General features: G+C 42.7%; 1 protein-coding gene across 1 annotated transcript in view; it reads left to right on the forward strand.

Annotated features, from left to right (window-relative positions):
• Window positions 1–26044, forward strand: part of eif3ea (eukaryotic translation initiation factor 3, subunit E, a) — a 35992-nt gene that overhangs the window by 4704 nt on the left and 5244 nt on the right. Inside the window, exons 3-10 of the mRNA XM_053633492.1 lie at window positions 1424–1541; window positions 7952–7994; window positions 8734–8838; window positions 15299–15424; window positions 15901–16025; window positions 18750–18876; window positions 19673–19774; window positions 23400–23509. Of these exons, the coding sequence (XP_053489467.1) occupies window positions 1424–1541; window positions 7952–7994; window positions 8734–8838; window positions 15299–15424; window positions 15901–16025; window positions 18750–18876; window positions 19673–19774; window positions 23400–23509 (856 nt within the window). The remainder of the gene's footprint in view (window positions 1–1423; window positions 1542–7951; window positions 7995–8733; window positions 8839–15298; window positions 15425–15900; window positions 16026–18749; window positions 18877–19672; window positions 19775–23399; window positions 23510–26044) is intronic.

Consider the following 26044-nt stretch of genomic DNA (forward strand, 5'->3'; position numbering starts at 1 on the left):
CGCATAACTTTTGCTACAGTTATGCCTGTCGTCTACACTACTCCGGCATTTTAAGAGACTGCCGAAGACCCCATTTTAGTTTGAAAACTCCGGGTTCGCATTTCAGTGTAAACAGACCAAAACGAAGGCGTGGCTTCGCCCACATTCTCCCCCTGATTGGGTTTTCGGAATCATTGCATATCCTTCCCTGATTCGTCAGATTCGTCAAGCACCTACCACATGACCATTACACTACCTTGATCGTATACACAACAACACGGAGACTGAACTGCAAGCTTTGCTGGCTGTGTAGTCATTATCAGCTATTGTGCAGTTAAATTCTGTATTTTATAATACTGTAGCTGCGTACATGCGCAAGAGGCGAGCTATTATAAGAGCAATCGGCAACAAATCTCATTTCAAGTGGCGTAAGCCCTACATGGAACGCTGGTTTGGACTAGCAACCAACTTCCTGTTTACACTTGTATGCGCATGCCCAGCGTGCGTAAATGGTCACTTGACGTGCGTTTTCGGTCGTGTCGTGTGGACGGAGATCGTTTCTGAAACACAGCGGAAACGTCGGTGTGGACGAGGATCGTTTTCATTTTAAAACGAAAACGCACTAGTGTAAACAGGGCATAAGAACGTATAATGTGACGTGATAGTAATTAATATAATATTAGCAGCCTATATGCCTGCCCAGTTATGGTGAGTTTCAAAGCTTACAAGTCAAGCTCACATTGATGAATGAACATTCCATGTTGTCCTCACATAACGAGCCATGTACGGCTCCTCTTCTCCACTTCTTCTCCTTTTAAAAGGTTTTCTCTAGGCATAACATTTCTACTACTATATCGAGGACTTGCTTCTGCCCATGTGGTACACGAACCCGGCTCAGGCTTACCGATGATCTAAGCAGAACATGCATTATAGAATGTTCAGTATATAATCTGACATGAACGACACATTATTGCACAGCCTACTCTAGAATTCATCTCCTCCTCACAGTGTGACTGGTAATAATCTTAGATCAATGTAATTGCACCTTTAGCCTTTCCCAAAGCCTTTGTTCCTGTTAAAGCCCATCGCAGCCTTGCGACAGCTTCCCGATCCAGCCATGAGAATGATTTCAATACGTGCTTCCTTTGTCATTCTTTAAGGCTATCTGAGAACAAATATATATATAATATAAATTAAGTATGGAAAATTTTGGAAGACCTTTAGCTAAGAAGTGTTCATTTCTCCTATGTATAGAGATATTTGGGACAATCTGTAAAGCGTTTTCACTAGCGTCAGACCCCACTATAGTCGTACTGCCATATTTCCCAGCTCTAAGTGTGACCCTGTTTAAGGGTGCCTATGCCACATCGATGTCTATTGTACTAAATGCCGTGTTAGTTGAGCCTGTATGGATTTGGCTGAACTTTTGTTTCCTTTGCTTTAGCGCTGAGAGAGAAGAGGACTGCGGTTGTGGCCCAGCTGAAGCAGCTGCAGTCTGAGACGGAGCCGATTGTTAAAATGTTTGAGGATCCGGAGACCACCAGACAAATGCAGTCGACAAGGTGAGTTAGTGCTAGTACTCGCGCAGCTCTGCAAACAAACTCGCTCCCACTTGTAAAGAGAGAGAGACAGCCACAACTGAGAGCTGGAGTAAGTACTGGTACTCAGAAGTGCTATAAACACTAGCGGTCGACAGAATAGTGGAAACGACGTCGTGGCAAATTTTTCCACCATCATCCCCTGTTCCATTCGCTTGCTTTTCTACCAGATCAGCTTGCCAGTGGGGTTTTAATACATTTGTCTAGACTTTTTCCCAGTAATCAGGTTCTCCGCTGGGTAGATTAGATCACCTGGGTGAAGTTCTAATAAAGAAATGAAATAAAACAAATGTCATACATGTGCAGGTTTGGTTTTTATTTAGTGTGGACATGAGATTAGACCCAAAATAAAACGTACAGGAAAACACACATTTCCACCATTGTAGGTTTTGGAAAGTAGGAAATTGTGTTTGGTGTGAAAACTCCATGGATGGTGGATTTTTCGGTGATTCTGCAGTAATGAAAAGTAAACACTAACAGGAAAAATAACTAACTTTTCGAAATAGATTTGATAGAAAAAACAGTATATTTTGAAAATGTACTGTTATTGGGTTTTTCTTCTGTTAGTGTTTACTTGCCATTAATGTAGAATCATGAAAAATCCACCATTGATCGTTGTCCATGAATCTCATTATTGATTAGTTGGTCTGCACACAGCACAGGATACATTTACTCATTGTTACTTCTGTTCCGAAAACAGGCATCAAAGAGTACAGACCAAAGTTGTGTCTCAAATGATGTACTATATGCTTACACTATGTACTCTACAGTCTAGTGTATGAATTTTAGAAAAGTAATATCGTCTCAAATGGAACACTAGCGTTTTTTTAATTCAGGAAGTATAAGCTGCTTCCTAGTCGATGGCACATGATGTCAGACACACGATATGCAGAGTCAACAAAAATGAATTTCTTCAGTTTACTGTTTGTCAATGTTACCTTTTATGTCCAACGTGACCTCAGTCACCGGGTCTAAAGGAAAAAAGTGTGCGACCCAAGTCCTCTAAGGTGTGGGAGAATTTTATATTAAATGCTCCGAAGAAGATTGTACTCTGCAAACTTTAAACAGCGGAGCTTGTGTAGCACGGAAGCACGAGAGTGATGCATGAGCACAAACTTATGTTTATAACCAAAATGCTTAAAACACACCTTGATGATCCTCAAACCTTTTGGGAAAATGTTCTGTGGACTGATGAGTCGAAAGTGGAACTGTTTGGAAGACAGGGGTCCCGATACATTTGGCATAAACTAAACACAGAATTCCACAAAAAGAACATCATACCTACGGTCAAGCATGGTGGTGGAAGTGTGATGGTATGGGGATGCTTTACTGCTTCAGGGCCTGGGCAACTTGCAGTAATTCTGCTCTCTACCAGAAAATCCTGAAGGAGAATGTCCGGTCTTCAGTCCGTAAGTTGAAACTCAGGTGCAACTGGATTACGCAACAAGACAGTGATCCAAAGTATAATTAAAGTGCATCAGTAAATTTGTGCTGTGTAACGTTTTTTTTAATAATGCAGTGTAGGGAAGAAACAGTTACTGGTTTCATGATAAAATTCCCAGGTGGTTAGTATTACCGTGTCACGTTTAATTATCATTAAAACTGTGTGCGATTATCGTGATTTGTAAAACTCGTGATAAATGCTGTCCACACACACCCGGCATGAGTTTGACACGGGTGCAGCATGCAACATTGTTCTTTGAGCGGGAAAACAGACGCTACAATTAAAAACTGAACACGTCTGCTCAAGAGTCAGAGTTGCAGCGCAGATCAGTAGGAGTCAGATTTCTTTTATCTCCTGATGAAAGTGATGTGAGCTGACTGATGGGGGGGGGGGGTGAGGAAGAGTGAGGCGAGCCACCTGACTGACGGGAGGAAGAGTGAGGTGAACACTGTTGTTGTACTTTTTTGTTATGTTTTTCATTAAGAAAAATAATGAACCCACCATTAAAGCAGTCGCCGCCCCGAATTGCCACTAATCCGAAAGTGAAATGCGCAGGGCTGCACAGGCATTCATAAACGATTTAAAAGCAAGGGGGGAAAGACTGGCGTGAAGTTGGCTTGACGATCGAGATTCGCAAATTTAGAAACGGTCTCTAAAGTTACATACAACATCGGTATACACGTTTCTAACTTCAGTAGCATTTGAAGAGAATGACTTGGTCATAAAACCAACTGTACAGTGTTCATGTAGGTGTCAGATATAATGCACACCTTTTTAGATTTTTGATATTTATTAAAATAAACTATTAAATCATGTGTAAAATTTGGTATGTATTTAAGTACTGAATGGGTTCATACACAAAATATACCATACTTTAAAGCTCAATAGCATTTGAAGAGAATGACTTGCAGTCACAAAACCTCTTGGAAGGTTGTAAAATCTCCCGAGCGCTGTCACTGCCTTCTGTCATGTTCTTTAGCTGAACTAAACGAACTAAACAGTGGGGGTGGTGCCACGGTGGATAAGTGATGTAATTGTTGTGTGGCTGAACACCATATAACTATCGCAGCAAGCCTAGTGACAACCATCCATCACTTTATAGTCAAATATAAAACCTGTTTAAATGATTTCAGTGTGTGTACCTATACTTTTTGTACATTGTCAGCACATTTTAACAATACCGTGATAATACTGATAACCGTGATCGTTTTGGTCATGATAATCGTGATATGAAATGTTCATACCATTACGTCTCTAATGCAGCGCTTGTTCTTTCACAGGCATCTGCTGCGCAGTTAAAGGGATACGGGTCTCAAGTAAACATCTGTAATGGTGCTATGAAATTGAGAGGAAGTTTATTTTAGGCGAACGGATTATACCTGAGCTTTTCTGAGCTGCGACGTTGAAGAACAGCAATCTGTTTCATCCGTTTCTCCAGCAACACAGAAAAATGCAGACTGTGGTTTAGTACAATTTACATCATGTAGTAGACGTTTGAGTCAACATGATTATTGTGATTGACGTGCAATATGCCAATATAACTATGTTTATACCTTCATAATTGAACATAATCGGTTTCAGGCTGCTCGTCTTCCCCGTGCGTTTCTCCTAGGATTAAGTCTACACATTTGTTCGGGTCTGCTTTCTGTGTAGCCTGAGAAGCCCAAGTGACTAATTTTGTGCTATTATTATTATTATTATGCAAAGCTCTTTTTTTCTTCCTTTTTTCTTTTTAATTTCTTAGTATAACAGGTGAACACAAAATATCATGACTATTAATTCAGATATCTCAGTATTTTTGATGTCTTCTATTTTCGAGCATGTAAGGGTCTTTGAGCCCATTAAAACAGCGTGGGTGACTGGTTTGTAGTTCAAGTTTTATTTATTTTTCATAATGTTTATCAGAGCTGTGAAGGAAAAGCAGTAGGTTTATATACGGAGTGTAATGATACCCAAAATTCAAATTCGCCTGCAACTTGATCTGGAGGCGTCTCATCTTGATGATACATTTTCAATACGAGAAATGTTATAAGTACAATAACTGAAACTTAATAGTGACGGTTCGCGTAATCCGTACGGCCTCTTAATAGCGTGTAATGAAACAAAAGCTGTACGTTAGAATATAACAAAGTTAAATGTGAATTAAGCTTTCTCCGGTGTGACTCGAGTGGGCGTGTCTGAAGCACAGGGCTTTTCTTATTCCGATGTTAGGTCTTCGTAGCTCTAGATGTGCGTTCTCCGTTATCGAATGTGAGCGTCCCAGTCACCGTGCAGATTTCTTTAGCCTGCGAGGAAAGGCTGCCTGAATGGCCGTTGTGCATGCACACGATCATGGAGATCATCATGGAGATCTACCTTCCTGAAGACTTTAACTTCAGATCATATCCATTCCCACTTGATCTTAGTCACTGCCTCAGTTAAAACAGGTGTGTTAGATTTTGGTTGGAGATGAAACCTGCAGGAAGGTAGATCTCAAGGAACAGGGTTGGTGACCACTGGTGTGGAGCATGGCAGTAGACCCGCTTCAGAGCAGGTCAACATAACCTCTTCAACTGATGCATTGTTGTTTCCCTTATCTTCACTCGCAAAACATGAACAGGGGTTTAAGTTAAGGAAATGAAACCAGTTGTTTATCAGGGCTACAATGTTATATAAGTATCTCCACTCCTGTTCAACACAGCACATGTCTGCGTAGGTGATATAATTGACTTCAGTATTATAATGCACTTAGTTATAGCAAAAACTTGTTGGGTTTATTTCAAGTCCGGCTGTAATGGGTAACGTGTACATGACGCGTGTATTTCCCAAGGCATGATGTGTTTGGGGTTGCAAGTAACGATTATTTTCATAATCGATTAGTTGCCTGATTATATCCCCCCCACCCCCACGGATTAATCAGATGGGGTGGGGCAAGTTTTCAGTGCCATTTTTTTCGTTTATTTAAAATAAAATCCACAAACTGAGTGTTACAAATATAAACTTCAGACTAAAATTTACACGCCTTTTTGTCCAATTACATAAGACTGAAAAGAACCCAATACACACAGAGACACACCAGAACAAATATTATTCATTTAGGACTGTAGTTTAATTCTGTGCTTTTTGTGCATCCATAAAAATAAACACTTATATATGTCTTAATTCCATTTGTGTTTACTTCGAGTATGACTTTAGCTGGATTAAGGTCATCAATAATCGCTGTTTACATGCTAGTTTCTTAATCAGAGTATCGTCTTAAAATTTAATTATTGCTATCCATGTAAACATACTGATTGTTGGGACTTTGCTTAGTTCTTTGGCAGGATGTATCCATTTTTATTGAATGCCATCGAATGATTTATTGTATTGTTTATAAATCGACAGTGTCGTACAGATATTAAACTGATATTTTGATGCGCACGTCAAGCCCTTGTTACGCTGTGTAGCTCTCGGGAGTAATGAGCTCGAAGTTTTCTCAAGGCTGCTCAAGGTCTTTGTCTGCATGCGTGAGGTTGGAAAGCGCTAGCTGTTGTGTTAGTAGGAGGGGAAAAAACTCCGTTTTGTCGGTGCCCATCTGTAACACGATGCGGTCAGTGTTCGGCACTGCTTTTCTCCGTATCAATGAGACACTTTGTTTCCACAGACTGGTGTGTTCTCAGGAAATCGTACAGGAGGGAAGTTTGTGGCCTCTCAGCCTCGTGTGGGAGCCCTCGGTAGGTGGTAGACGCGCTGGTTTGCTTTTTCGTTTCTCACACCGAAACACGTTTATCGCAGTTGAGGATTAAGCTGTGGCAGTTTTAATTAAGCTACCCAGTTGCTCGTCTGCTCCTCATTAACGAGCGGCTTTGAAGTTTACTTATTCGATCCGAATATTTAGGTTTCAAAGGACATTATTTGGTGTCTGGTGTTTCACGAGTCGAAAACGCAACCAGGAAATGTGGCCTGGAACTTGTATTTATTTGTTCCTGTGCCGAATAGCTGTTTCTGGCTGTCTGCTAGAGGCTGTCGTTCGGGACCGGTGCTGGTTAGCAGGTGACCAATTTCCCCGGTCGGGATGGTGAATGGTGCAGAGATGAACGGATGACATGGGTGTAGGGTATGATTGCGGATGAGCGTTAAACCGCTGCACTCTGAGTATTCGTACCCACAGAACACAGCGGCAGCGGCTCCACCTCCACAGGGAGGCTGCTGTGGTCTGCTCAGGACAGCTGCCCAGGGAGGAGCTGCTGTCACACAAACGTACGCAGAAGTGTGAAGTAGTAACCGCGAGCACCCAGTAAGGGATGATGGTCGTGAGACTGAGTTGAATGTAGAGGGCAGTTGAAAGCAAAGGTGCTCCCAGATATGAGGTTCTTTTTTTTTTTTTTAAACAATCATTATGGGAGCTTGTTCTCCACCCGGCGCTGCAGCATGTGCTGGATGACAGTATAATGGCACAGAAGCGGTGCGACAGGAGAACGCCTTTATAAACAGCCTTTGAAGCTCCCCTCAAATAAAATAAACCGGCGACCTCCTCTTTCTGTCTGGCTCGTTCCGAGACGCACGGTTTCGTGTGCTGGTTCTGCAGAGGCTAGCCACATTTGGTGGCGGGGGTGGTGGTGCGGAAAACCTGGTTTCCAGTCCCCTCTACCTATTCATCTGCACCGAGTCACGTGACCGAGTCCATGTGGTCGGATAGTGATACGGCCATTTTGTGGCATCGATTTGTCTCGTTTTCTGCTTTTTTTCTATGATGGTGACTTTGAGCGTGAAGTCTTTGGCTTTCCTTTATGGTTCTGATGCAGGTTTGAGCCACTTTTATCTCCTCTCTTGCTCTTTCCTGTGTAATACCCTTAACAGAAAGCATGAGTGTTGCACACTTCTTCATAAACCGATTACAACTGCAAGAACATGTACGAACCTTTAAACAACTCCACTCACCACAGCATGTATTTTTTTTTTCTTCTTCTAGGGACGGGCGTATGCTGTTTGACTATCTGGCCGAGAAGCATGCTGTAAGTAACTCCAGCGTCTCCTCTGCTGCTCCGAGCAGTTCTCATGACTCCTGCATGAACTCGGCCTTGTTTCAGGGGGCCGGTGGGAGGGGCGGCGCAGAGCGCGGAGACGTTAAATGACTTCCCAAAACCTTAACTCATTTTCAGGGCTTTTTATGGCTTGCAGAAATTTTCTGCGGACATTTCCATTCTGTGGCGGATTGTTAAGAATAAGCCGAACAGCTCCGAGACCTGTGAGGCTGGCCGCAAAAATGCTTGGGGCTTCTATATTTGACGTGACGGCATTCCCCTCCCACCCCGGCATCCCACTCACCCGTGGCCTGTCCTCAGTGCACCTCAGTTCACAGGCCCCGGTGCCTTTTTAGTGCGCTAACGCAGGGGTCATTCAATTTAACAGCCCTTAAACAGCACCCCTAACGTGCACTACCCACACGCCCTGCAGCTCTTCCAGCCTTCACACTGGCCTATAGTTCAGTCTGACTTCCTGTGTTGGGAAATGGAGTGGCGTGTATGTGGTCTCCATTGTCAGATATTCTGATTTTGGGCTTCTCCCAAACATGCTGTTCAGAAGGTTCGAGAGTTCAGTCCTGTCTCCGCCGTTTTCTAAACTTCAGGGAAGTGCTTTAGAATATATTCAGATTCAGTGACGTCATTAACTGCAGTAGTTGAAATTTTACATGGTTGTCGGTCTTTTTAACCTCGCTCGCTCTCTCTTTTTTTCTTCTCTTTCTCTTTGCAGTTCCGCCAGGAGTATTTGGACACTCTTTACAGATATGCCAAGTTCCAGTATGAGTGTGGGAATTACTCGGGTGCTGCGGAGTATCTCTACTTCTTCAGGGTCCTGGTAGGTCTTTCAGTACATTCAGCTGAATAGTTTGGGTTTGATGAAGGGTTCCTTTGTGGGTGCTTGTTAAGGAGGAAGCACGTTCCTCGTCTCGTGGAAATAAAGTTTTCTTTACGTTGTGTCGTTTCAGCACTGGACAGTGCCAGGTGGCCTTAGTTATAACTATTATTCATGAACTTAGAGGTGTGTTTTTATGAATGAAGTCAATGATGAATGGTGTCATTTCTTTCACAGGTTGATGTATTGAATATACCAATGCTGTACTTTTTTTATTATTATTATTATGCTCGATAGTAATTAAATCATTCATTGATAGTTTGGCTGGCTTTCTCCCATCACTGTTGAGGGTGTTATGGTAAAAGGTTATGTTAACATTGCTGTGTGTTCTCCGTGCTAGAAGAACCTGTTGCCCAACCTGGCCTGAAGCTCAGTGGCAGCCTTCATCACGCAGTCTTTTTACTGAGAGAATCGCTCTCACTGGGTTTTCCATTGATGTTTGAGGCCAGATCACACTTCATCAGGTTTCCCTAACCTTGCAGCTCTTTTAATGTTGTGTGGCGTTCCACTAGATTCCGATTTATTACAAGCCTGAAGTTGTCCAACTGTTTTTATGGATTATTAACTTACACAATTTTTTAATCTTAGCTTTTCATGCAAAAAAAAAAAAAACACCGGTGGAACACACACAGAGACGCGTGCCTTTGGCCTTCTTATTTTGTCAGAGTTAAAAATCCCCCAGCTAAACCTGGACTGTAACCTTTTTTTGTGTGTGTGTGTCGTCTGGTGTAAGATTGAGACAGAGGTGCGTTGAGGACTTTGGATTAAATAATTTTCACCAGCGGAATACTTTGGAAATCAGATAATACCAAAGTAGGTTTGCGGGGGAAGATAATTGCAGTTCACCGAGAGTACTGGCAGTATCCGCGTTACACACGCGTACTTCTTATTTCCTCTATAAACAAAGGGCTCATTGCTCGGGCTCTGGCATTTGTGGCTTCTCTCCCACCGCTCGGAGAAACGAGTGAAAGATGAACTCGCGCACGAGAGTGGCCGAAACGTATGGATGCATGCGATTCTGTCTGGTGAACGTATGTGTGTGTGTGTGTGTGTGTGGTGGAGGAAGGCTGAGAGAAAGCCTGGGAATAGTCAGACTCTGACCTGCTCGTGCTTTTCCTCCCTCCCTCTCCCTTCTCAAGGCCACACTATGAGGACGTAGGGGCTTGGCTGAAGAGAGATGCCCATTGTCAGTGGTGCTCTGAGCTTGGGAGTGTGTGAGACCCTCCATGCCTCACTGAGTTATCACACTCCCCTGGTGCAGAGTGTTTCTCCCAATGCCATTTCACTCAACTTCTCACATGTAATGCTCATTATACAGACTATCTGTCATACAGGCCCACATTCAGGAATGATTCATTAGTGCTAGACCCTAGAAAATTGTCCTTACATCATGAGCAATCTCGAGTAATAAATACTACAATTGTTAAAAATATGACCTAACTGCATGTCTGTATTTATTTGACTTCTAATAGATGTTTGAATGAATTGTTTGGATACGTGTGTAGCCTGGGGGGGGGGCAAGGAAAAACACTAGAGTAGTGTCGAGGCAAGCCTTTGACAACAACACAGAGCTTTACAGTTTGCCTACAACATTGAAAGAGTTGCTTTGTGATCCAGTTGGGGAAAAGTGATCTAGGCTTGTCGTTACAATCTGGCTCAGTCTGCCTTCTTGAGGCAAGATAAGTGCACAAAACTGCCAGGTTAACTCTCATCTAGTTATCCAATTGTGCATTCTAATAAGCAAAGATTACATTAGATTTTCAAAGGTACCTACCACTTAAGTGCATTTGGAAATTTGACACTCGCACTCTATATAACTTGAAAGCACGTTCGTGTTGTGCCCCGAGTGGATCGACATGATGCACAAGTGCAGACATCTTCCGTAAACATGGTATATTTTACCCTCGATTGATTTCGGGAACGCTACAGTGAAAGGCATTTTCATTTACTCCATGTGCAGGGGAGAAACTGCGGACCTAATGAGACCGAACCCCCGTTTTAAAGAGAAATGGCATCGATTTCCATTTTACACACATCAAACGCGTGGAGTAGATGAGACCCCAGTAAAGACCAGCCTGACTTGTTTATGGCATTGCAGCTCAGTGTAAATAGACCCAAATTGCTCTAAAGCATACTTCCTTTGACAGCATGATTTTCGAGCCCTCGTTTACAATTGTAGAACAAAGAGCGTGGAACACCCATGGAAACGGCACGTAAAAACCCGGATTTAATCGCACCGACCCTTTCTCGCCCGAGTACCTGCCTCAGCTTTTTCCCTGCTCACTCCCTTTCTCCTCATTTGTGCTGGGCCTCCCATGTCCTCAGGTGGGTGCTACTATAGGAGAGGTTAGGTTCTGAGAACTCCTTTAACGTGGGAAACGCAGTCATTTAACGAAGGAAGCCAGGCTTACAAAATCCAGAGCCGAGGTCCTGTTACAGTGTCGGCCCAGCGCGAAAAGAGCAACTTATTCATATCATCTCCTAATGCTGGGATTGAATGTTGAGAATAAAGATTGAGTGTCCTGTCGGATCGGCAGCACAGTCAATTTATTGTTGCTGGCCAGCGAGTGAAAATGTGCCCATTTGGGGAAGCAGTGGAAACTTAAGGTAACTGCTGGAAAAACCCAGGTATTGAAACTATTCTCTCATGGCAGGCCCTGAAAGCCAGGCAGTGTACAGAAAGCTGCCATAATGACATGGAGCCTCGCCAGATGTAGCAGGCATTGCCTTCCAAAAAAAGGGAAAAGAAAACAAACACTTTTAGAACCAAGCGTTGACCTTTATATTGGAAACACAGCTGTATTCTTCAATCTCTCACAGTTTTCGAGATGGAAAGACGTTTGCCACCATGCGATTTTCGGGAACAGTGTGCTATGTGTCCATTAAAGTTGAGGGAATTTTTTAGCTACAAGTGAGAAGGGATTTGGCGACTACCAATTGCACTGAGACACTGCGGCATGATTATTATTGTTATTATTATAAAATAAAAATAAAAATAATTTTATTTATTTATTTTTACCTCCGACTGGAAAACATCCATGTTTTTTGGTTCCACGTATTCATTCCTTCTCTTCCCAAGTGACCTTGCTGTGCTGTATCACTTTACCCAAAATTGAATGAATAGCACCAGTGTTTTTTTGCTGTTCGATTTCAGTACATTGAGCCTTTTATAAACGTTACGAAGGGACGCAACAAATTTCTGATTTGGCACATGACGCATACACCAATTCAAAATCAGTCATTTGTATTATTGAGACTTTTACTAAAAAAGCTTTTTTTTTTCCCCCAAAGTGGTGTCTGTGACATCTTCCAGCAAAGTTTTTGTATTTCACGATAGATAAGTAGCCACAATCAAACAAAAATCAATACACCGCATGGAAAAAATGGTGACACCGGATTGTTCGGGGTAGTCTATGTAAACCGGAATGAACCTGCAGCGCATCTCGCACGAGTACACACCTGAAGAGAAAACACCCTGGTGTGAGTATGCGTGTGAGCGCCTTACTCACCAACGTGAGTTGAGTAGCATTTAGCAATTAGTAAAACAAAGTACAACAGCTTGTAATCTCATATAATCGGTTCGGCTGTGGCGAATGTCATTTTTCTTCGCTTTTAGACCCTACGGTTCAAAGGGGGACACTTCCTCGTTCAGAAGAAGGAAGGTGGTTTCTGTTTAATTCTGAAGCTGAAAGGGATGAACTGATTCTTCCCCTTTCACATGTCAAGCCTGACGGATGTTATTCATGGCGTGCAACCACAGGACTGGTTCATGTCCGTGGATCTGCATGATACATATTTCCATGTCCCCATCACAACAGAGCGCAGATGCTGTTTTTGAGGTTTGTCTTTCAAGGCAAGAAGCTTGATTGACTCGGTGTCATCAGTCTTGTCCTCGGACAGGGAGACATTAACATCCTTGCCAATTGAATGCAGTGGTGCACAGTACCAGCTCCTGTTGAGAATACTTGGACCCGACTGCAGCCTTGGCTCTGTTAGAAGTGGGTTATCAGCCTGCCAGTAAGCCCCAAAGAGGGAAACACACTCTATCTCATCAGAGACGCAAGATTTTTCTCACAAAATGGAGTCTGCATGAGAGCGGTGCCTCATCAGTGTGAGCGTGTGTTGAGGTTGGGGGTGAGTTGGTTTTTTTTTTTTTTTTTTTTTTTTTTTTTTTTTTTTTTTTTTAAATATTTATTTACTTTTAATATCTTCACTGAGTTTATATCGATGTGGATCTGCCCAGACACCTGCCCTGATTTCCTGCCTGAGTCACCGTCTCCCAGCAGTGTGGCGTTATCACGGCTTCCTGTGTCCCGAAGTCCAGCACTCAGTCTCTTGGCACTGCGAAGTGCCTGCAGTTGATTATCTGCTGCCGTTTTTTGTTTATTTTTGTCTTTTTCGGTCATAATTAAGAACAGAAGTTTACATGTCTTTGAAGTTGATTGTCTCTACAGAGATGAGCCTAGTTAACCAGAGTTTACATTTCAGTAGTGTAGGGAATTGGTTATGAATGGCTCTGAAATTGTGATTCAACAGGAAGCTTTCTCTTTGTGTTAAATGTATAACAGATTAGCACAGCTATCGGTCACCCCTGTTGTTTGGATCCGATCTTTTTGAAGTGTAAATTTTTCGATTGGAGCTAAACGGAAGCTAGAAGTGAAGTGTTGCAGGGAATCTTGGTATTGGTGTGAGAATAGACTAGTGAACATATGGGATATGATGTGGCCAGTGAGCAGAGTAACTTCTTCTTCTTCTTCTTCTTCTTTTTTTTTTTAAATTTAATCTTATTTATTCTTTTTAAAATTTTATTTATTTGGGTTTTTTTTAAATAGCAGACTTGCTAGGAGAGTGGAATTGCTATAGCACCCATCTACACAGTGGGTTTAAGTAGCTCATTGAATGTAAATAGTCCTGGCCAGGCAGCAGCTCCCCCAACTTAACGTCTGGAGTTAGTTCTTCCTGCACTGTTCCTGGAGCAGAGACGTTGATTAGTGTCCTACCGCTCGCTCCAGCCTCGTCCCTGTTCGAGAGCTGATCAAAGCTTTTGCACATGTCTTTAGGCCAGCAGTAGCAGCACACTTCATTAAGGAGACAGAGTGAAGGGACTGCTCTGTGGCCTTGCACTGACCTCAGCACTTCAGAGAATTTTAGCTTCACTAAAGCTCAAAACCTGCACTCTGGGTTACAGAATGAGTGATGCGTCACTGGGCCATCATACATATTTTGACTGATATTGTTTTGATGTAGGTTTATGGGCTTCCCTGGTGTTTTAAACATAGACCGTGGAAACAGATCAAGTACTGGCTTCCAAAAACCTTTGTGTTTTCAGATCAATTGAACTTTTAATGGTTCACCGTTATAGTTGCAGGTTTCTGTGAATTTTTTTTTTTTTTTTTTTTTTGAGGGTTTGTTTAGAGTTCCTTACCCTTTTGGTGACCCTGTGAACCTTTTTTCCAATAATTTGATCTGTCTAACTGAACATTTCCCCTGACACAAGTAGCATTTGACCCTGAGCTTAGTCAGTGCTCACTTGTTTAATGCGTGTCGTTACGCTACAGACGAGCCGGTCCTTCACCTTTCACCTTGAGGGACCTTTTCAACTTAACCTCGTGCAAGAGAGACTTGTTTGGAATGAAATCAACCCACCGTGAGGCCGATTGGATTTTCGTCTTGTCTAAGCGACGTGAATCACGATAAATCAAAGCCGAAGCGTTCCACATTTAGAAACCTTTTGTGTTCTCCGTGTCTTGTTTGCGAGTTAAAGCAAGAAGTAAACAAGGAAAAAGCATGTACAGATCCAATGTGCTTTGAGTTACTCCAGTAATCTGGACGGATGGTGGAACTGTTGTCCGTGACACAGCGGTTGCTTTATCACAAAGTGCAGCAAATGAGGCTTCATAAAAGGCTAAACGGCCTTTCATGATCCATTTCTCTCCCTGTCAGGCTTCGTTCCCTGAAGATGACTTAATTGAATCTGTTTGTCCACTGCAAATGAATAAATGTTATTATATCCAGAAGTGGTTTCACTTCAGCCAAGTATCAGGGTTTTTGTTTTCATGCTATGGCAGCGTACGGCAGGAAGGCATGCTTTTGAAGTTTGCCTGCATTCCAACTATGTGGCCTCAAAGAATTTATGAACAAACTGTTTTGTGAAAACTAAGTTGTATCTGATGCATGATTTCTACATCAAATCCTGGGTACGGCTGCAAGCTCTTATTTTTCTGCCCTTGAGCAGGGGACTTAACCCCACTTTGCTCCAGAGGTTTATAGCATTAGCCCCATCCACTGTGGGGTGGCCTTGAAGAGCAATGAGTGCCCACCTTAACTAGATAAAGTCTGTGTGTTTTTTCTGTTAAGCTGCCTTGTTCCTTGTGCTTAAGTGTGTATTGTGTTGTTTGTGCAGGTTCCTGCAACTGATAGAAACGCGCTGAACTCCCTGTGGGGAAAGCTGGCCTCTGAGATCCTGATGCAGAACTGGGAGGCCGCTATGGAGGACCTTACCCGCCTGAGAGAGACTATCGATAACAACGTAATGCCCCACCACTCAGAATTCAATACTGCACTCAGATTCCGTTACATAGGCCATGATATTGACTGCCTCACATTTCAGCAAAACACTATCACCACTACTATTGCTGCGCTTTCTCTGTCTCCCCCACATGCGCTCTCTTTCTGCCACGTTCTTATGAGTTTCTTCTGGTTTATTTCACTTGTTTGCCCCCTACTCTGCTTACACCTCAAGCAGAACCACAGTAGCACAGTTGTGTTAACCGAGTTAGATTTTAACTGGAACAGTAGACAAGGGGACGTTGTACGTTTGGCTTGTAGAAAACCCTTTTTCTCTGACCTCTTAAACGTCTGTTTTTAACTTGGACCGAAAGCATAAGGCCAACTGAAGTTGCGCCATTGATTTAAAGGAAGTCAGTAGTTCAGCATGTGAATTGAACAACCCAAGTAACCTAACATAGAATAATCCTCCCTCTCTCTCTCTTACATGTATATCAGACGGTGAGCTCTCCTCTCCAGTCTCTTCAACAGAGAACATGGCTGATCCACTGGTCTCTCTTCGTCTTCTTCAACCACCCCAAAGGCCGAGACAACATTATCGAGCTTTTCCTGTACCAGCCACAGTAAGCACCTTCAGCAGCTGCACATTGCCGTCTGGAGATTTTATTTGGCGTTGGTTCTAATAAAACCGGATGAGGTGGGATGAGTGTGAGTGCGTGTGTGCGTGTGTGGGTCCAGGTTGGAAAGCCCACCACAATCCGCAAATGAAACTGCTGATGTTGTGCCGACCAGTCCAGTACCTCAGACCGCTGCTCCAGGCACAGAAACTCACGCGCACACACACACACTCAAACAAACATGCACGACCCCAGGGGCCAAAGTGAAAACAAGCGATCGAGTTTCTCCGATGAGCCCTGAAAATAATAGATGTCTTAGCAGACGGACTGAGAATAGGAGCTCTGACTCAGCTGAGGGGCCGCATATGAAAAATCAATAGTTTTTACAGCAGGGTTCATTATGCAAACGAAACCAAGTCCTCGTGAATAAAAGAGCTTTAAGGCTTCTCTCATTTTTTTTTTCCTGCATATCTACTGTTATTCCACCCAACACCTCTGAATTTAGACCATTTCTATTACAGATAGGAAACCTTATCTGACTGCGTTAAATGTACATGCCACTTATATTGAGAGAATCTTTCCATCTGTATATTTTTCAATCTAAAGCATGGTGTTATCTGCCTTTCAGCAACTTTTTTCAGCACAGATGACTGGAAGGCCAGACCAGTAATTAGTAATAAGTGCTTCACCATAGTGGCCATAGTAAGGATAGCTTGAGGTCACTTGTTATGCTGTTGTAGGCTGGAAAACCTTGGTGAGGCTTGGCCTTTTTCTCCCAATGGTGACCGCTCGCTTCCTTTGGGCCGGATCCAGTGGGCCAGTGACCTGTGGTTGTTTGACCCGCTGGCTGAGGCCACAGCGACATGCTCCATCAGACCTTATCCACTTACTGCAGCTCCATTCCAAGACAGCTGGCTGTACAACTGCACTTTGGACTTAGATGCTCATTATACCAGTGGACTCATTATACTACAGTAAACTCCTTCAAATAGGTACTTCTAATTTGTGGTTAGACTCTTCAAGTCATGCGTCTCTCCGTCCTGGCCAGATTCTTTATAGCAGTAAAAAGTTATCTCGCCTTTCGTGCTATACACTCATTTTCAGCTCTGTGCGTTTAAAAATAAATAAATAAGATAAACCTTTGTCCAACAACATGATCTCAATGGGCAGTTTATTGTGTTTGGATACATTGAGTTATCAGTTATAGCAGTGGAGTTGTGCTCCTATTGATTGGTGGTTTAATTTGGAGTAGAGCAACATTATGCATGATGAAATCTTGCACTGACATCAAATAAGATATTTTTAGACTTGTTTGGTTAATATCGTTAATTTATAGTTACGTTTATTGTGATCAGTGCTCTGGATTGTTTTAACTGGCAGATGTTCAGAAGAGCTCCGCTTAAACTAATGGTGGCGTTGAAAGCTGTAGAGACGGAAACAAAACTGAAGATGATTCAGAAGCTTGGGCTATCAAATGTTTCGTTTCATCATGGGGCTGTTAGAGCGAGAATATTCTCAAAAGATGACCAATGATGTAGGTGCAAATAAGAAAGAGTATACATAAGTTATGCTACACTGACCCTTGCTGAGTAGATTCAGTGTTTCTCTTGCTTTACCTCTAATCCCAGCCCACGCAGCCATTTGCTTGTCTGTGCTTCCTTATTTACATCTCAGAGCAGTTTTGAGAAAAGTCTTGCTTTCGTAGACTCTGTCAGAGTGACAAAGTTGATAGAAACTCGCACCCTAAATCTTATTGTGGTGGTGGTGTTTTTTTTTTAATGATTTATTGGCCTATTAAGGTGCATTACGGAATGTGAATGCCAGAAATAGCATCCTGACTCATGCGAGCAGACTGGCAATCAGCACCCCCTCTGGAGAGGGAGTAGGTGTAAGTTAATCACAAACACAGTACAAAGTGTTGCGGTTTGCTACGGACTCACACCACTACAAAGGCGGAACCGAAGGATAGGGCTACGCCGCTGCTGTTTTTACCCCCGACATCTGAAGTGCCACAGTCCCCTCATCCCTTTAATTGCTTTGACTAATTAAACCATCCGCTAGTCCTCCACCTCCTTAGAACATGTGTTTCTCCATTCGGACTCATAAGAGCTTTAGGGGCCGGCCAAGACCAAGCAACTTGACTTCCTCTTTGAAATTTAATTTGATCCTCAGAAGAAGAGGAGGAGGAGGTGGGGGAGGAAGCCGGAGGTCAAAGATGTTGGTTCAGATACTACAGACACGGATATTGTCCTTTGAATCGACTCGATATGTTAAGTGCACCTTAAAAGGAGCTCTCAGACTTATGACAAGGCATCTGTTGTATACTTTTTTTTTTTCTTCTTTTCTTTTCCCACTTATGAGAGAAGGATACGGTCTGTCCTAGGGCTGTGTAGAAGGAACTGTATTGGATTGTAATAGCGGTGCTTCTCAACGCTCTGCTTCGCACTCAGCCTACAGCTAGTTGACCTGTAGCTGAAAAACAAGCCCCTGGTGGGTAGTATTTCAGCTACTGGCCAGGCCTGTGGCCAGTGATCCGTAGCTAGACTGGGGTTTTCCTTGTCTTTCCACCACTGAACAGAGATGCTTTCACAATTGCTGTTTTTTTTGTTGTTGTTGTTTTTTGCTCTTTTTTTTTTTCTTTTTTTTTTCCCCCCTCTCCAATACCCATAAAGGACAGATGACTCCTGAAAAGTGTTTGACCACCTCTTTTGTGTGTTTGTTTTTTCCCAGGTATCTAAACGCCATTCAGACCATGTGCCCACACATTCTGCGCTACCTGACCACAGCAGTCATCACTAACAAGGACGTGCGCAAGCGTAGGCAGGTTTTGAAGGATCTGGTCAAAGTTATCCAGCAGGTAGTAGACTCTGCCTTGTCATCAGCTAACTCATGATTACCTCACTTAAAACTCAACCCTTTTAATAGGAACACAATGCTTTTGATTCACATGGCTGCTCATTTGTAAGCAAAGCCAAAAAAGGCCTGAGCATACCAGGGAAATCAGTGTTGACATAGGTGTAATCATCTGTGTGTTCTTTTGCTTTTTTATTATAAAAGATTTCAATCAGGCTATGCAGTAAACAGATCAGCAAAACACTGGTTCTCATTTCATGCACAAACAACCATTCCCTTGTACACACTATTGTGTAGGTGTCGTGCGTCTGTGAGAACTTTACTCTCTGCATGAACCGAGAGGTTCTGTCTGAGTCCCTTCCGTAAACCTGAACCGGTTAGTTTTGATAAATGGAGGCCGACGGCCTGATTCTAGCCTCGTCATCCAGCAGGATTAGCTTCCTTGGTGATCAGTAGCACTGAAATCTGAATATGAGCCTTCTCCAGCTGTGTAATCTCTTGAACATCTGGCCCAAAACACTCACCAGTCTGCTCACTTAACTGTCATGGTTTCTCAAGCATTCATGGTATTTATATCCAGGGAAAGATCCAAAAACATGTATCGCATATCCCATCAAGGCTCATCTGTTCAACGCATTGCTCTGATCCTTTCATCTTGGACGGGTTTATAGGTTTGGAATTTAGATCGTGCCACTCCAAGAACTGATGTTTATGAATAAATACATTAAGGCACATATTCATTCAGAATAAATGTATGCTGTTGTAAGAGAAATGTCATTCCCCCCCTCTGTCTTTTGAAGGAGTCGTACACCTACAAGGACCCCATCACAGAGTTTGTGGAATGTCTGTATGTGAACTTTGATTTCGACGGTGCTCAGAAGAAACTTCGAGAGTGCGAGTCGGTAAGTTCCAGATGCGCCATTCGTATTTATTAGCTTGTTTACAAGGTCATTTTTCCAAAGCCGTCATGCTCACAGGAAAAGACAAAGTGATTCTGCGATGTTCTAACCTAGCGAGATCTTTTACAGGCCTCACTGGTGCTTAAAACGGACTCTGTTCCCAAAAAAAGTCTCGCAGCCCTTTTAACCAGTTGAATGCATGCAGCTTGACTTTTGACCACAGAAAGCCTGCAACTTTTCAATTTACTTCCATGACGCCTCGGCTTTAACCTTATGACGAGTTGTAATGAAACCACGCGCAGCCCAGAGCTGCGGCCGGTCAGTGGAGTCCTATGAACTTTCCCAAGCTGCGGGAAGAGTCATTACCGATGCTATATCATAAGCCGCACTTGCCTGCAGATGACTTTTTCTGTAGCTGGGGTCTGAGAGCTCGCTCTCTCTCTCTCTCTCTCTCTCTCTCTCTCTCTCTCTCTCTCTCTCTGGGTGTTTGTGTCCCACTCTTGAGCGGGAGAATGAGAAGGCCTGTCGGAAAGCCTCTGACTCACTGTCTCTCAACTTTTTATGATGCCCAGTAATCGTCCATCAGCGGCATGGTTAACAAAAAGCACTTTTGGTGTGTTGAGGTCGGCCCATGCGCTGAAAAGAGCCTGCTGTGGTTCAGACGTTTATATTTTTGCTCTGGTGTATAATGGGCCTGCGTGCTGATCTCTGCATTAGATTTCACCCCTGATTTGCTGCATCATACGCTTCTATATTTACGGTCAAAGCGGTGTCTTTTAGTGCCAGCAGAACAATTTTAGAAAAGCCTAATAGCAATGTATAGTGTGTGTGTGTGGGGCGGGCCCACAACAGAATTTCATTGTATGGCATGGTACTTCACACTTTCCAGGGATGTTTGCTTATATTTCTTTTCCTCCCCTCGTATTTTGGTTTATCATCGTGTTCATGGAACACAGCCTGTAAGTAATAGCTCTTGGCTGCAGTGTTTTGGGGTCATGAGCCAGCCTGGCACGTTCAGGGTGCTGCACTGACCCTGGAAAACATGACTTTTAAACCTAAATTTGTTTAGTAATGTGCTACATTCAAACTCTGTGGCCAAATCCTAATAATAGGATCACATTCATATATGTCCTTGGAGAGCGTTGCCATGACCGAGTCCAGAAATGAAACGTTCATGGAAACTCTTGGGTGAAGTAAACAAAACAGATTCGCAGTCCCGAGGATTCATCTTAAGTAGAACGGTTAATAAGGTCAAGTGCTTGAGCCGGGTTTATATTCAAAATTCCTGACACGACACTGATTTATGCTGCCTGCTCATTGCATGATCGATTACTCGGTTCAGCGTTTTTCAACAGTTTTTAAATCTTATGATCTGGTTAATGCCGAAGGCAAATTTAATCAGAGTCACGACTCCTTGCACGCTCACACGGCGGCCGGCCTGAACTCTTCACTGTAGGGAAGAGAGCAAAGCTGGTTCGGGGAAGTCTACTAGCCAGAGGGCTGTTACACTCCAATATCAGGCAGGTGTGCTAATTACGGCTACTCTCAGAAGACTTGTCCTGTTAGCATGCAGAGCATAATAGACATTTCCCTAATGGTTTGATCATTGACATAAAAGGCTCGACTGCGGGTGATTTTAGTCTCATTTTCATCCCTGCTTCTTGACGATAAACGTTTGGAATGAAAAACATCTGGCGTGATTGCGTGGGCTTCCTCACAGAAGTGAATGTTTATAAATCATGTCACTGGTTTAGTGAGGGTCTCATTTCTTCGTTAAGTTGGGCTATTCTTATTTTTAAATTTTTTTTTACGTATGAAAAAGCCCTTAGATTTTCTTGCTTGACTCTTTTAACAGATGAGGTGTTAGACGCTGGGGCAGTTTTCAGAGTTTATCTCGAGCTCAATAGTACAGCAATACCAAATAGTCAGCAATTTTTCCTACTTGACTGTTAACTGATGAGGTGTTTGATGTAGGGATTGATTTAAGTAGTTATATTTTAAGCTCATTAATACAGAAGCAGCGAATAGACAAATAGAAAAAGATTCAACTGATAAAATTAGACCTATATCAGATAGCCTCGAGACATTCCTGTTATATTACTGTTACTGCTAACAGACTGCGGTTTGGGTCTGATCATGCAGAACTTGGATTTACAGTTTTTGTTTGCCAAGTCGACTAGTTACATCAATTGACAGTCCAATGAACATACTAAGTTTCATTTAGAGTTTTTCCTGCTCTTAACCTACTTGATCCAGCTCCTCAGCTCTTTATAAAGCTTCTCATGAGCTGGAGCAGTGCAAGCCATGGAGAGAACTTGAAGCTGTTCTGCACCGTCCAAGCCTGATGTTAAGAACCCCAGCTCTATGGGTATGTGGTAGGGTACGTCTAAAAAAAAAAAAAAAAAAAAAGGGCATTTTATACCTTTTACAAAATCTGTTCGAAGGTCTTTCCTGAAAAACAAATGACAGTAATTATGGCACTTAAGCCATCTGGGGTTCTTTCAGGTTAAGATAAGCATTGACGACAGTAAAACATGCGCCGGCTGATGTAGCCGTGTAGTTGGGACTTCTTCAGTCGGAACAGCCGAGATAGCAGAGAGCAGAGCCTAAGCAAACAGAACTGGAGGACGAGGACTGTACATGAACCATGCCGCGACAGCAGGAGCTCTTGCATGCCTTTACCGCTGTGGAATGCGATGCGCGGCACTAAACTGTCAGGCGACATGGCAAAAATACCATATCGCAAATACAAAAGATATAAAAGTACTGACGGAACCTACAACGCAAGCAAAAAAAAAAAAAGTCGTCTTTGGTGTAATTTATTGTAAAGTCTGAGTCATACTGCCCACCCTTGTCTCCCCATCAAAAAAGAGGACAGGAAAGCTAATGCAGAGAAGCAGGGGGCGTGTGTGTTGCTCAGAGCCCAGCTGGTGTGTCTCTCAAGGACCGTGATTTACATAGTAGAAGATCTGTGTGAACGCAGTGGCAGTGTAAATTGGTTCCACCATGGAGTTTGCTGGACCCTGCGGCACTGGGCGATATGTGCAGCGATAAGTTAAAGCCGCTGTGGCTGATTGGGTGGCTGGCTTTGTTCCTGTTCTGTTTCATGTGGAGATTGTGGAATTCCAAGATTTGTGGTTGATTTGGCATGACGAGAATGGCCCTAAATCGTTCTTTTATTTCTTTTCTTCTTTTTTTTTTTTTTTTTTTTTTTTTTTACCCCACATGCAAATGGGACTTTCTTCCTTCAACAACTGCCAGAGTAAACTATTTCTGAGTGAACTTCTGCATAGATGTGTTTTCGAAATAGCCCCCCCCGCCCCCATGGTCCAGTTTATCAGGATACTCATTTTCATTCTTTATATTATAATCTGCTCTTAATTAGTACACATTCTCATTTATTACACGTTTTGGCAGTTCTGGTTTCCCACTGTTTGAACCTGTTGCTACAGTGTTCGAGTCCAAAATGTGCAAAAAGAGCCGTTTTGATTTCTGTAAAAATCAAATATATAAACCATGCTCTGCTCTTTTTGTCCTTATTTAACTGTAAGTGTTTCTCTGAACTGTATTCTCTCACTCCCATAACCATTTAACAGTACCCCTAAGCCAATTGTTCCATCTCCCAAAGGTGCTGGTGAATGATTTCTTCTTGGTGGCATGCCTTGAGGACTTCATTGAAAATGCTCGCTTGTTCATCTTCGAGACCTTCTGCAGAATTCACCAGTGCATCAGCATAAGGTAAGAGTCTTCATCTGGATGGAGATAGCAACTATTAAATAAATGTCTGGTTACCTGAAAGTACATTTAAGACCAGTACTATTCCAAGATGTGTATAGATACATCAACCTTTTTTTTGAATATCTACTGGCTTAACCTCATGCACCCTCTGAAGCACTGAAAATAGCAGACAATGTTTTTGCAACCTTCAACTGTCCAGTTTCAGTGATCCTGTGCCCACTGTAGCCTCGGACTCCTGTTGGGTGATGGGAGGTGAAACCCGAGGCTGGGTTCTGCTTTTGTAGCCCACCTGCATCAAGGTTTGATGTGTTGAGGGTTCTGAGATGCTTTTCTGCTCACCACGCTTGTAAAGAGTGGTTCTTTGAGTTACCATAGCCTTCCTAGATTGGACCAGTCTTCTCAGACCTCTCTCATCATCGAGGCATTTACATGGGCAGAACTGCTGCTCTTCTTTTTATTATTTTTTTAATTTTATTTATTGATTTATTTTTTTGCAGCATTCTTTGTAAACTCTAGAGACAAATTCCAGGATCAGCGTTTTCTGAAATATTCAAACAAGCCTGCCTGGCATCTAACAACCATGCCGTGGTCAAAGTCACCGAGATCACACTGTTCTGGTGTTTGATGTGAACATTAACTGACACTCTTGACCTGTTTCTGCATAGTTTTATGCATTGTGCTGCTGCCACACACATTGAGCTGATCGGATAAAGGCAGGAATGGGCAGGTGTATAGATATTCCTAATAAAATGGCATATAGTGTATATAAGTACTTCTACTTCAGTACAGTAGTATAAAGGTAAGTAGTGGGTCCCCAAATGTGTCCACAATGTGGGATTGCTTCCTGTTTCTTCTCAGATCTCCCACTCCACTCACAGGCCTTTTTATTAGCATGGAGGAAGTATGACCAGAAACTGGCTGCCAGCGCCTAGGCCTCACACTCACGGGCTCACACACGCACACAGAACCAGACATCACAGACACATCTACTCATCTGTTCTGAATCCGTTCTAGAGGGTTTACATATTATCCTCAGGAGGCCTGGCGCTGCACCCAGACCTTTCCTGATACCAGTAGTTTAGTCTCTTGTCCTTCCTTGCATTCTCTTCTCTCCCCCATCCCCTCCTCTTTTCATCCTGTTTGAATTCTCTTTAAATAAATTTACAGCCTGGAACTCAGCACTAGAGTAGTGCTTACTTTTAGTCATGGTTCTCACTGAGTCATGTTTTGTAGACAGCTCACAAAACCTATCCTACATTTGGTTGAGTGTGGCAGGTGTTTTATTGCCACTTTACTCTATTTACTCTGCTTTATTGCTCTTTTTTTATGGTATATACACAGCATTGTAGGTTTCCAGAGGAGACACGCAATGGTTTTGGATGCCCAGGTTTTTCCATTGGTGGAAAAGAAGCAGTTGGAATGAGAGGGAGGTTTGGGCGGTTGTCATTGGTTTCCCTCCGCCTGGTTCTTATTAGTGCTCCAGTGACAGAATACAGAGCAGGGAAGCAGCACTACACGCTGGATTGTTTAACAAGCTTTTCATAACTAGTAGTCTGTGAGCATCTGTTCAGCATTGCTTTTTTTTTTTGTTTAGTTTTTTTGTTTGTTTTTTTTTTTTTGCTTTTTTTTCTTCCTTCTTCTGCATTTGCAGCAGAAAACACTTGACCACTTTACAGTGGCTTCAGTTAACAGGCTGTAACTATTGTAAGGGATTTTACACCCTTTTGCAAACCGGAATTGGCATGCACACACTCGAGCAGAGCCTGGAAACAATATTTTATTGATAACGTAGCATACTTCGTAAATAGGTAATTGTAAGTCAGTAGCCTGTTCATTATAAACATAAAAAAGGAAAACCTCTGTTTGATTTGCATAGCGTCCCGCGTCATGAATCATCTCACACATCCACAGAAATTGTTTCAAATTGCTTGGGACACCATGATTTCTCACTCTGACAGTTATGTAAAGTCACACAAGGTTTGTAGTCAAGGTTGAAGCATGGAATCCGATCAGTCTCTGTCCAAACCTCGAGTTGTCAATAGTCTGGAATTGATTCATCGTCCTGGCTCTTTTTGGCAGCCTTGTTCCAGGAGGATCTGTTTACTTGTTAAAGACCGCAAAGGTGAACGGTAAAGCTCTATTCGAAGTGGAAAGTGGAACGTGGAACTGTGATTTGCTATGATTTTGTGTGTTCTTTTAGGATCAGAATAGTACGGCTTTGGAAGTCATGGCGGTGAGTTTTAGCATCTACTGAATGAGATTTGTTGAGAACTGGAGATTTTCTATTTCTGATTTACGACCGTGTGCCGTTAGCACATTATCCAGAAGCCCTTTTTCACCAGAGCATGGATTTGTATGAATCTGAGGCTTGTATCATAATGAAGACATTTTTATAGCTGCTGAACATAATAAAACATTTTGCTTGTTTTCACCCTCAGCGCTGGCTGAAAGTAGAATGTAACTAAGAATAGCGGAGTAATTTTATGCAGGAAGGCACAGTGGAAGTGTGATGCCATGATTTATGATTAAGAATGA

This window comes from Ictalurus furcatus, chromosome 1, assembly GCF_023375685.1.
Source record: "Ictalurus furcatus strain D&B chromosome 1, Billie_1.0, whole genome shotgun sequence".
In the NCBI taxonomy this organism is placed as follows: Eukaryota; Metazoa; Chordata; class Actinopteri; order Siluriformes; family Ictaluridae; genus Ictalurus; species Ictalurus furcatus.